At 45.2% G+C, this 14,490-nt stretch overlaps 2 protein-coding genes and 1 long non-coding RNA gene across 8 annotated transcripts in view; 2 read left to right on the top strand and 1 right to left on the bottom strand.

The window, feature by feature from the left end:
• The window catches only part of fat3b (FAT atypical cadherin 3b), a 65,476-nt gene extending 60,427 nt beyond the window's left edge, over positions 1 to 5,049 (top strand). For 4 of the 5 annotated variants that reach the window (XM_086057018.1, XM_086057015.1, XM_086057013.1 and 1 more), the window contains exons 49-52: positions 387 to 488; positions 1,607 to 1,666; positions 1,730 to 1,768; positions 4,091 to 5,049. In XM_086057018.1, coding sequence (XP_085913144.1) covers positions 387 to 488; positions 1,607 to 1,666; positions 1,730 to 1,768; positions 4,091 to 4,737 — 848 coding nt within the window. In that variant the 3' untranslated portion in view covers positions 4,738 to 5,049. The remainder of the gene's footprint in view (positions 1 to 386; positions 489 to 1,606; positions 1,667 to 1,729; positions 1,769 to 4,090) is intronic. The other variant, XM_086057017.1, reaches the window with a different exon arrangement.
• A 4,868-nt stretch (positions 5,050 to 9,917) lies between these two features.
• mtnr1bb (melatonin receptor 1Bb) overlaps positions 9,918 to 14,490 on the top strand; it is a 28,884-nt gene continuing 24,311 nt past the window's right edge. Inside the window, exon 1 of the mRNA XM_086057084.1 lies at positions 9,918 to 10,670. Within this exon, the coding sequence (XP_085913210.1) occupies positions 10,457 to 10,670 (214 nt within the window). The 5' untranslated portion in view covers positions 9,918 to 10,456. The remainder of the gene's footprint in view (positions 10,671 to 14,490) is intronic.
• The window catches only part of LOC147133573 (uncharacterized), a 57,093-nt gene continuing 54,595 nt past the window's right edge, over positions 11,993 to 14,490 (bottom strand). Inside the window, exon 3 of one of the 2 annotated variants that reach the window (XR_015090298.1) lies at positions 11,993 to 12,471. This is a non-coding gene — a long non-coding RNA (uncharacterized LOC147133573). Of the gene's footprint in view, positions 12,472 to 13,439; positions 13,776 to 14,490 lie in introns of those variants that run through there. The other variant, XR_015090297.1, reaches the window with a different exon arrangement.

The following is a 14,490-nucleotide window of genomic DNA, read 5'->3' as shown; positions in this document are numbered from 1 at the left end:
GCTTTGAAACCCTAACTCATGCTTAAAACCCTAATTTGCAACCTTAACGCAGGCTTGAAACCCTAGTTGTGTCTATGTGCCCATCGGTCTTGTGTGTGTGTGTGTGTGGTAGCGTTATTGAAGCATCTGGCATGCATACACAAGTTGCGCTGTGGCTGCTCTCCTTACGTTGATTGACATCCTGCCTGGGTCCCCGGGGGGGACGAGGGTTTGGGCGCTCTCATAAACACACAAACGCCAACACGCACACACACACAGTCCGAAGGCGTCAAAGCGTGTCGGCTTGTTGTGAAGACCAAAGGCTGCAGTTGAGGCGCATGTCAACCTGAGTCAAAGTCACATGCTAACATTGGCTAATTGTGTAACGTGCGTGCGTGTGTGCCCAGGTAAGCGTTCGCCAGCTGCGCAGAGCGACGCGATTGGTCTCTCGTCAGACTCCGCGCCGGAGGAGCTCAGCTCGTACACGTCAGAGTCCTTGGATGACAACGGTACGTCAACAGCGCTAACGAGCGCTAAACCGACACCAACATTTGCCATTACTTCAGATTAGAGCGCACCTTGGATTGGTTTAAGGCTTCAAAGTAGGGTTTTGAGACAGGGTCGGGGCTTCAAGTATGGGTTACAATTTAAAGGTTGCGTTCTGGCTTTTAAGACGAGGCTAAGGTTGTGCAGTAGGATTTTGAACCTGGGTTATGGTTTCAAATTAGGGTTTCAAGACAGGATTCAAGATTTGGGAAAGGGTTTCAAGCCTTGGTCAGGATTTCAAACAAGGGGTAGGGTTTTTAGTTAGGTTTTAATGCAAAGGTTTTAAACCGGGGTTTAAATGAAAAATGAGGGTTTCAAGCTTTGAATGGGGTTTCAAGCTAGGGTTAAGGCTTCAAATTGGGGTTTCAAGCTAGAGTTAAGGTTTCAAATTGGGGTTTCAAGACAGGATTAAAGTGTCAAAATAGGGTTGTAAATCTGGATTGTGGTTACAGGGATGGCGTTTCAAAGTAAGGTTTGAAATTTGCATTGAGCTTTCAGATTTGGGTTTAAAACCCTGCTTAGGGTTTCAAAGAAGGTTTTTAAAACAGCATTAGGGTTTCAAAGTACCACAAGTATGAATTAGTTGTATTGTTTGACTTATTTACGTTTGCCCCACGTACAGCACTTTGCATACAGCGGTGGTTGTCTTTATAAGTACAGTTGAGTTTAGAGCAAAAATTTCATTTTAATTGCAAAAAAAAAATAAAAAGGTGGAGGTAACAACTGATGAGTGAGCCTCGTATGGGATTGATAACGGCGGCGCTTAATTAAGCGACATGAAGTCATTAAGGAGATGATTAGCACTTGGAGGCGCAACAACAACAACAACAACAACAAGAATTACAAGATGACGACAAAGAAGTCTTTTTTTTTTTTCTTCCCTCCCCCCAGAGAACTCAATAGCATTGATCCTCCCTCTGCTACGGGGAAGGTGCGCCGCTAACACGCCAACCGCGTACCTGTCCCCTCTAATTACTTTAGCCCGGCTGACAACCGATACGGAACACACACGTGCACACATACGGTACGGGACCGTATTCGGGTTAGTGTCGCGGTTGTGACCTTGTTTGTACGCACGCAGCCTCCATCGTGACAGTCATCCGTCTGGTCAACGACACGGTGGACCACATTGAAAGTGAAGGTAGGTAAAACACTCGCGATTATACGCAAAAAGTAGTGATTGACCACTTCTTATCGTTTGTAGTTTCCAACATGGACCAGGAGCAGTGGCAGCACAGTCCTGGTAAGTGTCATGCTAAACACGCGCCACTGCGCGGACCCGTGCGTGATTGCTACTGTGTACGTTTGTGAAGATGTGTAAAGGCAGGATGGTATAAGTGGGTAGTTTGAGTGCATCCAGAGTGCAGCGCAAGGTTAATTGAACATGTTCGGACGGATCCCAGCTGCCGGACTCATCCGGGGGCGGAGCCAGAACGTGGCTAATGGGTGGGCACTGGAAAAATCAGGGCGGGCCTGAATAGTTCTCTCACTTCGCACAATCCTCCTGCGCCGACACGTCGTATAACCAAATAAAATGACAAATTGAATAATATGAAGTTCAGATCTTCCTTAGACAACCGCAATTATGCCATTCTTAATATTCCAAAAAATTAAAAAACACACACAAGGAAACACAAATTCCAAACGAATTGAATAATAATTGAAAATATGAAAGGATATTTTTTTTTTCATGATTCTCACTGGGTGGGCAGTCTGTCAATCTGGCCCTCCCATAGCTCCGCCCCTGGACTCATCTCTATGTAAACCCTTAGTGGAAGCGCTGCGGATGTTCTTATTTCGCAATAACTGAATAAGTTCAATAATTTGATTGTTTTTTTTTTTTTTGTGTGTGTGTGTAATTAATCGATTGTTTCGACTCCATGTCCAGCACTTTGTGTGCAGCGACGGCTGTTTTCAAAGTGCTCCATAACTAAAGTTGAGTTGGATGTCTTGGTTGCGTGCGTTTGCAGGTGTGCGCGCATCAAAAGCGCGGTCACTAAATGAATGAAGCGCAGCTGCTCGTTCGTCCTCCGCTGAGCAGCCAATCGATATCACATAAACTGTTGTTCGCCTCATCAATACCATAAATACTGAATACAGCTCACTCTCTCTTCCGCCTCATTAACACTTACCGCAGTTCCGTACCAGCGCATGTCGCATTGTTGTTAGGGTCGGGCTACAAATCGTGCACATGCGTAGAAACCAAACATATGCTAACAATGCTAGGCTAACCCCATAATCAAATCGCTAACAATGCTAATGATCATGTTTGAAAAAAAAAAAAAAGATGTGCGGAGTTGCTTTCAACACTTAAGGAGTTTTAAACGTCACGCCGCAGACATGCTAATGTATCGCATGCTACTGATGCTATGCTAAGGCTACAATCAAATGCTAACAATTCAAACAATAGCCCTTTCTCTATCAGCGCTCTGGCGCCCGTTCTTGCGTCATTGTGATCTCTGGAAGCGTCGTCAGTTGCGGCCCAAAACCGGTTCAAAATGAAAGTAGAAATGAAGCAAGAACGCGTGCGATGGATTTCCTCAAAACTGGTACCGAGCATCTGTTTCGAGATGAGACGAGACGTCTGATTGGCAGTAAGGTATCGCCAACCGCTAGAATTCTCCCGTCAGGTTCAGGAAGGCACGATGGCCCGAGCCGAGACGTCGGTTATTGACTTTTATGTCTTGTTCCCTAGCAACCAATGCCACTTCTACTCATGGCGCAAACCGCCAGGCTTCCTCCACCCCCCCCCCCAACCCCCCCAACCCCCCAACCCCCGTACCGGTGCAAAGAAAAGAGAGAAAAAAGAGACTCCGAGGGCGTTAAAACTTCAAAGATGACATAGAAACCAGTCTTGACTTCTTTTTGTTGCAAGGTGTCTTTTCGAATAATCATCATCATTAGCAATCACCCGAGCTATAATCACCAACAATAACAAATGTAATCATCATCACGTTCGTTCATTACCAGAGTGACTTAAGCTGGAGGGCAAATGTGATAAAATGGCCGATTCTTTCCCGCAGCCATTATCCCGCATGTACTCGCCGTCTACTTTGACAGTTCCAACAAATGAGCAGCAGGTGTCAGGTGCTTCACTTCACGCCGCCGAGGGAAGATATCCTCGCGCAAAGGCCATTTTGCGCTTCTTTTAACGCCTCCAAAATAAATACACCCAAATGGTCCATTCGGTGTGGCGGTTGAAGTGAAAGGGACTCGCTTTCGAGACTGGAGTGTCTTTCTTTAACTAAGCTCGGTAGCATTTTAGTTGCATTTTTGGTACTTTGTAGCAGTAAAACAAACTCCAACAATCCTGAGTTTTGACTGCTTGGGCTCCAAAAATCCCAGGCTAGCCTTGAGCAACAACTGATGCGGCCTGATCAGCTAAGAGGCAAAACGTCTTCCAAGACAGCCGCAAGAATCGATTCTCCGATAAATGAAATGACCGGAATGAACGGCAATATTCACGGGCACGCCCCAAATGTTCCCGGGCCTCTTAAAAGTCGTGGTGCAAAAGTTTCTTTCTGGCTGGGTAAAGAGTCTAAAAGTGCGTTTCTGCCCCTTGCAGCCTACCACTGGGACTCCTCCAGGCAGAGCTCCAGCTGGTTCTCGCCCTCCCGCCTGCGTCCCCCCGAGGCGGGCTCCCACTACGACCTGAGCGACGGCCAGCGGAACGTCCGGCGGGGCGGCAGCACCCGCTCCCTGGAGCTGGACTACCCGATCCAAGTCCCGGGCGGCGACAGAGGCCGGGAGCTGCTGCCGGAGGCAAGGCGGACCGCCTTCCAGTGGGAGAAGAACCGGTCGGGCGAGTGGCAGAGGAAAAGGTGGCTGGGCGGGGAAGGGCGGCAACGGAGCAGCGAGGAATCGCCCGTCTACGAGGAGTACCGGGAGCCCCGACGGGACTCTGATCACAGCGAGGACTCCGAGGCGCTCTACGACACCCTGCCCCCGACCCGGGAAGCCTACGACGGCTACCCGTCCGGCCCGCCCGGCCTCACTTTACACCCGGCCCAGCTCCTGCCCCCCTTGCGGGCTTGGGCCTCGGGGACTCGGGAGGGAGGCGGCGCAAATCTTGCCTCTGGCGCCGTGACCGGTTCTGGGGACGAGCTGGAGAGACTGCTGAACCTGGTGTCGCTACGAGCCAGGAGGGCCACGAGGACCAACAGAACCTCCACCGGGTCGGAACCCGCGGCAGGTTGGGACGGATTCAAATGAGCCGCCGGACTCGCTCGTCTTGTTTAACGCCACTCGTTTTTGCCGGGAAAGGACTGATTAAGCGCATGCGGCACGCCGCCTCAGAGATGTTATTAAGATTAACGCCGTCTTTGTTTAATCATTTCATTACTCACCAATTATTTATTTCATAAGGAGGTCGTTTGGCGGCCGAGCAGCACGAGCATCAAAAGCGAAAGATAATTAAAAGAGGACTCTTTCAGGACCGCGCCCGCGCACACCCACGCACACACATGCGCCGACTCCGATTTCAGGCTGTTTTATCACCGTGAATAAATTTGTGTAGACACAACTCATGTTTGTCATCTGTGACTGCGCTTCACCCCACGCGAGACCTCCGCCAAGGCTCAACAATCAACAAGTTCGGGCTTGATTTCATGTCAAAGCTCAACCTCTCAACTGTGAGGCGCACGTGCCGACCAGTCGACCACCGTGCCCGCCTGCAAGACAACATGCTCAACCAATTCATCCCTTTGATGTATTATGATGTCAAACGTATGTTGGTCAACCAACACTGAGTGCACCATTTTCACCCAAAAAAAAAAAAAAAAAAAAAAAGGGATGATATTGATCCTTGATTCTGGTGTATTGATACGCTATCATAATTAATAACGAGCGATAAGCAGCTGTATTGACACCGGATTGTAACAGACGATGATAACGACGGTTCCACACTGGTGTAGCCAAACGGCACCATAACACGCTCGTCTACTTAAGTTACAGCGAGGAAGTATTTGTACTCGATTACTCCCCATCAAGGGTGATGCTGGATGAAGCTTGCGGTGAGCATGCTGAGAAATCACACTGAGCAAACGGGGGAAGGAGGAGGAGGAGGAGGAAGAGGAGGAGGAGGCGGCTTGCTCTCACTAACGCCAGGATTACACACACAAGGCACAGCCTAATCTGTGCGGCCGACATCTGCCTGGCGCGCGCACGCGCACGCGCACACACAGCTGGAACGGACACAAACAGCATCTCACGCAACTGCCACTCATGTATTATTCAGCAATGCTTTAATTTCAACAGCGTAATCAGCTGCAGTGAAGCATGGCGTGTGTGTATGGGGCTGTCTGTCTGTCTTGTCTGTCTGGCAGATGATTAGCGGGACAATCCTTCGGCATATGTCAGGAACGCTACCGCCTGTCAGTTTTGTAAATAACTAGTTTTGCGCATACAGAATCACAAGCACGGTCAGTAAATGGCATCGGGCACTATGCGCGAGATATTGCGTCGCCATTTAATTGGACGTGTTCGTCGGGTGCGTCGATGATGTGTGCCAGGCGCTCCTCAAACTTTCACTTTCATCTTCAATGAAGCTATTTTTTTTTTTTTTTTTTTTGTTTAACTCCACCCCCAGCAAGCGTCCCAAAAGGTTAATGGCTTCCTCTGGTTTTGTAATCACAAGCAGCCGTTTCACACTCAGCAAACACTCAACGGCATGGATGTTTAAAAAAGAAAAAAAACAAAGCACGTTGCGGCGCACATCAATAGGCGGCGGAGCGCTAAGTGGCTCAGCGGTTTGTTGGAGCAAACAAAAGCAAACGCATTAGCGACATCAACACCCAGCACCAAACGATCAACACTGCATATAGGGAGCATGATGTTTAACTGCATTACACTTAGACTACACTGCAAATTTCTTAACTTCATTTACAGAGCACTTTAAAAAAAAAAAAAACAACGAAAACCTCAGCTAAAACAAAGAGCTGTACACAAATAAAAATGGATCATAAAATAGCCAACAGCCGTGTAGGGAACGGAGTAGCTCAGCGTGGCAAGGCGGGCAAGACCAGAAAGGCATTGGAAAACGAATTGAAGAATCGTAAAATCAACGTCAAAGTAGCGGCAGGCCAGAGTAGGAATTATATGCTCCCTCTTGCGAATTCCAGTTAGAAGGCCAACAGCAGCCCTTTGGAGCAACTGGAGAGAAAATAATGTTAAAATAGCATTTTTTTGTGTTGGAAAAATCCAATGGTTTTTTTTTGTGCTTTTTTTTCTCAAAAACCATGTTTGACTTAAATAGTTTTTTGGAAAAAAACGACCATGTATAGTAAGGTTTTTTTGGAGGTGAAAAAAAATACCATGTATAGCAAGGCGTTTTTGGGTAAAAAAAAAAAATGACATGGTCATGTTCTCCCCCCAAAAAACGCCTTACTATACATGGTGGTTTTTTGTTGTTGTTTTTTTTTTCCAAAAACGCCGTATTATACATGGTCATTTTTTCAGTAAGGCGTTTTTCCGAAGAGTATATAGTAAGGCGTTTTTTGTGAAAAACGTTGTAAGGGTATAGTAAGGCATTTTTTGCGAAAATCGAGGTAGGGGTATAGTAAGGCGTTTTTCGCGAAAAACGAGGTAAGAGTTAGTAAGGCGGGTTTATTTATTCATTTATTTTTTTCAAAAAACGAGGTCAGGTACGGGTAGTAAAGTGAAAGCGTTTTTTTGCGCAAAACGAGGTAAGGGTACAGTAAGGTTTTTTGCACAAAAAAAAAAAAAAACAATAATCAGCAATGAAACTTTTCAGCTCCCTACTGGTTGAGAGGATAGAGTCGTAGGTTTGTAAACCTGAGGAGCTGGGTTCAAATCTCAAACATGCCGTTTATGTTTATATTTGGAAAAAAAACACCCATGTAACCATGTATAGTAAGTCGTTTTTTGCGAAAAAAGAGGTAAGGGTATAGTAAGGCGTTTTTCGCAAAAAACGAGGTAAGGGTAAAATAAGGCGTTTTTTGCGAAAAAAAAAAAAGGCATTCAGTTATACTAACATAAAAGAAACAAACTGGGATTTGGAAAAAAAAATTGTGCAAGTGGTCCAAGTCCAAACTTCTGTCAAATCTCGCAACTTTACAGAAAAGGTGATTACATTTCCATGAACTAATCTTCATTTCTGCACTCAACTTTAAAATGACCCCCAAAACAAAAAAAAAGACTTTGCTCACTCTTGTTCTCATTGGATCAATTGACTCCATTTATTACATCCGGCACTTTAATCCAACCGGGGGTCCCTCATGTCTGCTGGATAACCGCCCACCCCCACCCTTGTCATCACATTTTGAGCCATGACACATTGAGGCCGGCGTTATTGGGCGTCCGACAGTCAGCCCTCGGCAGATGAAAGCGTCCCACCCGGTGTCAAAAAAAAAAAAAAAATCCATGCAAGCGATGCAGAATAATTGCGCGTGCGTCACGAGGGTCCGGGGATCAATGGCGGCCGCGATGATGCGATTTATCCGCCCCGACTGAGCGTTTCCGTAATGACGACGGAGGGCGAGACTGCACGCTTGTGACAGACTGAATGCGTTTTATTTCATTTTTTTCTCTCACACCCTGACCCACAAACGCTTGTGGAACACATCACATTGCACTCTACACTCACAAGAAACAAAATGACCTCAGAACAACATTTGACTTCAAAGCATGCGATTGTCTCTTGTTTTCACTAAGAACTATAAAAAAAAAAAAAAAAAAATTAAAAAAAAAGATTGAACTTTTTTGTCCCAAAAAAAAACCTCTTTTCTTAGTTGACATATTTGGTGAAAAAAAAAAACTTCTGAAAAATGTAAGTTTTTGTTGAAAAAAAATTCTCTCCTCAAAAAACTATCTATCTAGAATTTGATGAATTCCCCTTCCTGTTTTCTTTCGGAATACAGTAATGCTCCCTTTGCATTGAGAAATGTCAGCTATGATGGCACGTTGCTATTATTTATCACACAAGTGTATATAAATGAATGTAAAAAAAACAAAAAAACATTACACAACACAGCAACAACACCCGTCAGCATGCACGCAATTAGCGTCAAGTAGTTTGAGTGGAAAAAGGTGAATGAATGGCGTCAGTGTGCTGACATGCGTTGCTGATGTTTTTGCACGCATTGCTCGGCATTCTGAGAGAGCGAGAGCGTGAAAGAGAGAGCAGAGGCATATCAAGGCACGTGGGAGGAGGGGATGTGTCAGTGTTACACACTCATGTGCATGCCGCCACTTTTCTGTCACAAAATACATTTTTTCGGTTGTTGTTTTTTTTTTCCACCCCAAAACACTTATTTCTGGAAATAATGAGTTCTTCAAAACAAAAGAAAATCTCATCAAAATCTCATCATTTCGCACACTTGAATCATACAAATGTGACTATTGAAAGCAAAATAATTTTAGCCCATATTGGTTGGATTTTTTTTAAATGTCTCATTTTGTGGGGGAAAAACAAATAAAAAAAATATTTTTTCCCTTTAAATATTTTGGACACAAAAACATTTAAATCTGATATATTAACATGATTTTTTTCTATGGGCATTAGTGTGCTGAGATGCATTACTATGTTTTTGTTGAAAAATGTGACTGTCGAATACAAAAATATTTTTGTCAAAAATACAACTTTTTTTTTTTACCTTAAAATATGCTACTTGTTTTGTTTTAAATTCTTTTTTGGGGTCCCAAAAGTTTGTCTTTAAAACTAGTTTTTCTGGGAAAAAAGAATGTTGTCAAGAAAATAATTTAATTGAAAAAAATATAATTAGTTTTCCCTTTAAAGAAAAAAGTACCCCCGCAAATTTTTTTCAGGTAAAATATTTTTCAAAAAATTCAAATTTTCAAAATTTGTTTTGCTTCAAAATAATTTGGCCGAAGACAAATGTAAAGCTATTACAAATGACCCAAAAAAAGAAAAAAATTCCAAAAATACAATCTCATTTCTGGAAGGGAAAAACTCCATGAAATACAACTTTCCTTCTTCAAAAAAAAAGATTTTTTTCTTTCCTCCAACTATTTGGGCCAATAACAAATTGAAATATAACAGAAATATTCTTATAAGTTGAAAAGGTTGTAGACAGCATGAGTGGGCTGCCACACGTTGCTGATGTTTGGCACGCATCTCTCAGCATCCCGAGAGATGGAGTGACCGAGACAGAGTGAGAGTGAGAGAGAGTGAGAAAGAGAGAGGAAGAGAGTGAGAGAGTGACAAAGAGAGAGGAAGAGAGTGAGAGAGAGAGAAAGACAGAGAAAGAGATTGAGAGAGAGAGAGAGAGAGAGAGAGCGAGAGAGAGAGCGAGAGAGAGAGAGAGAGAGGGAGAGAGAGAGGGAGAGAGAGAGTGAGAGAGAGAAAGAGAGAGAGCGCGCATCAAGCTATAAAGGCGCGTGGGAGGAGGAGATGTGTTACTCGCAGGGTGTCTCCATGCGGGTCTCACCGGGGGGAGCGTGCGTGTGCGTGTGCGTGTGCATGTGCGCGTGCGTGTGCGTGCGGAGGGGACAGAGAGTGGGGAAGGCTGCCACGGGCTCGGGCTCAGGCTCGGGCGGGCGTTCCTGCGGGATGCTGAGCACATCGCCGCCTCCCTGCCGAGGCGTCACAACGGCTTAGAGAAGACATCCCCTGTTTGCTGCTTCTTTTTTGTTTAAGACGCTAGAGAGCAGCGGAAGAGAGGGAGAACCCCACCTCCCCCCCCCCCCCCAAAAAAAAACAACAACAACACGTGAGCGGTCTGGCTGAGGAGGTGGTGGAGAAGCCGGCGTGCTGTGGATGAGTGACTTTGAGTGAACAAAAGAATGGTGTAACTTTATGTAGGTCACACGTGAGCACCTCCCTCTGCCTATCAAGTATCTCGGCAAGAACAACAAGCAAAAGCAGCAGAAGAAGAAGAAGAAGAAGAAGAGGAAGAAGCAGGAGGAGGAGGAGGACGCTTGGCAGAGAGGCGGCGATGCTCGGCGGGACGTGATGCCCGACACGCTGGCGCTCCTCCACAACCGCTCGGAGGAGGCACGAGCCCTGACCGGTGCCGCCGCTGTCGGCGGCACCGAGGCGGTCGGGCGGCCCGCCTGGGTCATCGGCATCCTGGCCAGCGTGCTCATCTTCACCACGGTGGTGGACGTGCTAGGCAACCTGCTGGTCATCGTCAGCGTCTTCCGCAACCGCAAGCTGAGGAACTCAGGTAAGGGACGTTCGAATTCAATCTCCTTAAAACTTTTTTTTACACACGAAAAAAATTGCTGGCATGTTTTCCCAATCCCGCTCGCTGGGTAGCTGAAGATTTGGAGCAGGTTGGCTTACTTTTACCCAAGGTTGGGTTAATTGTTTTGAACCAGCGGTTTGGGTTGAAGGTGAAAGGTTTGGGCAGGCTGAAGCTGGTCGCCATTTTGGACAGTTTTGTTATGTACTGAAGTGGAAGTCAATTTAATGTTAAATTGCGCTCTGCAAAAAAGTCGGTTCAAAAATAACCCAATTTAAGTCAAAAATGGACCGATCCATTGCTTGGGTTACTTTGAGTTTGTTGTGAAAAAAAATCCAAACAATGGGTTGTTTTGTATAAAACTACCCAAAAAGTTTGGTCAAATTGACGCAAGTAGCGGATCGGTCCATTTTGTGACCTAAATTGGGTTATTTTTGACCCAACGGTTTTCAAAGTGTGTCTTTGGACACGAGGAGCGGGAGCCGGAAGGGGGGGGGGGGGGGTGTTCACATTTTGATCAAAATCTTCACCCAAACTGACGGGTCAAATCGTCAACCCAATGCAGTGGGTACAAATAGCCCAGCATTGGCTCGCTCCCTTTTTGGACCCAGCGCTGGGTTAGCGAATTCCCCTAATGTGGCTCACTTTTAACCCAGCAGGTTTAAGAGTGTCCCATAAATGTGTGTCTATTACATATATATATATATCGTATGTACTCCAAGTACATATATAAACTATTCTTGAAAAACATTTTTAAATAAGACTGAGTTCTTATATTCCCTATAATTTTTACCCGAAAGAAGTATAACTATTGTTGCAATTTTCTTACTTTTTTAACTCAGAATCTCAATTGGTTCAAGGCTGCGTAGTGTGCGTTTTGTTCACGAATCCTTGTTTTTTGTTGTTGTTTTTTTTATGTGCGTCATTCAATGGGTTGATTTGTATGAATGAATTGACTTCTGAGTAGTTGCATTGTAGCACACAATCATTTCTTGTGAAACGCAACGTGTCGCTTTTCTCGACACATCCCTGAAGGCATTTTTTTTTTCTCTTTTTGTTGCGCTCACCGTGGCCTTGACTTGAGGTGATCGAACGCACACACGGAATCTGCGGAGGCTCTGTTGTGCGTCAAAAGAAGAAGTGGTGAGGGGGGGTGGGGGGGTACTTGTGTGTATTTTCAATGGAGGGAAGAAAACATGTTTGACTTCACTGCCGTCTTTCAACTTGAGTGGAGACTTTTCAAAAGCTGAATGGCGGAACCTCTCAGTTTTTACAGCCTTGGTGTTGCTGTTTTGGTTCGCAACACAATTCAAACTGCCTCCTGAAGTGCTTCACATCTGTATTGCATGGAGTGCACCAACTAATATTTAGTTGCGTAAGCACCATTTGTGTGAACTGCTTCACTTTTTGGGGGGAATTTGCCAACTAATATTTCATTGTAGAGGCGTTGTTTATGGGAAAATTTCAAACCTGTGTTGCATGGAGTCACCATTATAACTGAGTAATCCAAGCACCGTTCCAGACAACTGCTTCACATCCGTGCTGCATGGACACCAATTCATATTTAGCGGTACGAGCAGTCTGTGAGAAAGGCTTCACATCTGTGTTGCATGGAGGCCAAAATCTAAAATGCAGTCGTACGAGCACTGTTTCTGAGAGGTGCTTCGCATCTGTGTTGCGTGGACACCACCGACGAACATTTAGTTTCGAGCTTCACATCTGCATTGCATGGAGTCCACAGCCAATATTTAGTGACGCCCCAATCACGGGAACTGCTTCACACCTGTGTTGAACGGAGTCCACAAAGAAATATTGAGTTACAAAAGTAATATTTCAGAAAACTGCTTCACACCTGTGTTGAATGAAGTCCACAAACTCAAATCTAGCTGTAGAAGCATTCTTCGTCTCAACCGCTTCACACACTTGGTTGCATAAGCGCAGTTTCTGTCGCTGCTTCACATCAATGTCGCACGCATCGAGTCCAACAACTGCTTCGTTGTACCATGTAGCATTTCCGGGAAAAGCTTGCCATCTGTGTTTCATGGACTCCACCGGCTAAAACGATTACATGCGTTATTCCTTTCTACTGCTTCAGATCTGTGTCGCACGGACTCCGCACCTACTTCTGCCACCTGTAAACTGCTCTTCCTAACCCTTATACCACTCCACCCAATTCCACAACCCACCTTGTATTTTTCTTTTTTTTTTGAAGAGGTATTACAGTAGGCGGCGTAGCGCTTTTAGCCACACGCGCTCACCGTTACGCGGCAGCCCACTCGTCCGCGAGGGTGAAGCCCTCCGCCCTCGGCGCGCTTCAGGTGGGAAAACACCTGATTGAAGGCCACTGGCTGTTTACGTGGGCAAACCGCATTTGATGATGACTAACGACGGGCTTCGCTCTCACCTACATGCTGTTAGCATAAGAATAGCTGCACCAAGGAAGTTAAGTAATACACAGCAGCCCACTTAGGACTGGAGGCCTACTGTGAACCAGTCAATTGATTTTGAACGGTAGCTAGCTTGAACTGTTTTTCCATGTCGGGGAAGACATCTGATTGTGTTTTTGTTTTTTGTTTTTTTTTTTAAATCGAAAGGTCAACAGTGCACACTGTTTTTACGCCGTGACTTTATTGCTCTGGGCTGATATATGATTGAAGGTCACGACGAGTAAGGGATGAAGCAACGCGTTGATTTTGAACCGTGTTACTTTCCAAAAATTCCTAGCGTCCTATTGGTTTTTGATCAGATGCAAATTAGATGTCGGGGGCCAAAGGACAAACCTTGAAGACTAATGTCAGAAAAAGCCATCGACAACTTTGGAGTAAAATCTGATACAAGATACACTTTCATCGGTTATCGGGGGTTTGCTGTTCTCTGCTATTGATTTTGAATGATATCCAGAAAAAAAAAAAAAAAAAAAAAAATTGCTCCAGTAGCCATGTCCTCTGTCAGCAACTTCCAGACTTTATTGTTCCGTCACGGCAAGAAAACTCTTGACTTTAAAGGATTTGGACACAGAATTGGCTGCGACTGCCAACTTGAATTATTCTAGGTTGCATCAACGCAACGCCCCTCTTGATTTTGAGCCTGCGTACAAAACAAAGTCAAAGAAAGAAAGATGGCAAAGTCATTCACACCCAAGGTAAAATGGGCGTTACAAGTAATGGATCTGTACTTCACAATAAGAAAGCTATCGATTTTCACCAGCCGACATCATTAAACGCTATTGTGGGCCTAGCAGCTCGGGTGCACCAAAGTATGTCCATGTGCGCGCACCCTACGTAGGCCAGAAGTATTTTTCGGAGCGCCGCCTTTGAAGGGGATTAGCGTCAAAGCGATCACACGTTAGTCGCTTCAAAGAGACTCTATTTATTTCAAATCTACAACCCCCCCCCACCCCCGCCTCCTTGCTGCCCACCACAGCTACTTTCCCCTAAAGCTCTGATGCGTCTGAACATAATGCTTGAAAAAAAAAAAACATCTTGAAACGAAAAGCGCCAAAATAAACACATTGTCATGACCGATGGGGAACAGAGGCTGTCCTGGACCGGCGTACGTCATCAAAATCACCTTTGCTGTCAGCAAATTTGCTACAAAACATTACATTTATAGTCCACGCTTTTCAAAACTCGCCACGTTGAAACAAAGTGTATCGGGGAGCCTTTCGCAAGAGATGTGATTGTCACTGGAACCCAAACAGTCGTCAGAATGCGCTAAAAACGCCATAAAAACTGTACTGTCGATAGGAAATGTAAGTGGAAACCCAAAAGAAACAAATAAACTGAGGACTGTAACCCTTGAA

The sequence above is a fragment of the Filicampus tigris genome, chromosome 17 (assembly GCF_054856515.1).
Source record: "Filicampus tigris isolate MCC_2025a chromosome 17, RoL_Ftig_1.0, whole genome shotgun sequence".
Classification (NCBI taxonomy): Eukaryota; Metazoa; Chordata; class Actinopteri; order Syngnathiformes; family Syngnathidae; genus Filicampus; species Filicampus tigris.
The sequence above is the reverse complement of the archived record's forward strand: the minus strand, read 5'-3'. Positions and strand labels throughout refer to the sequence as shown.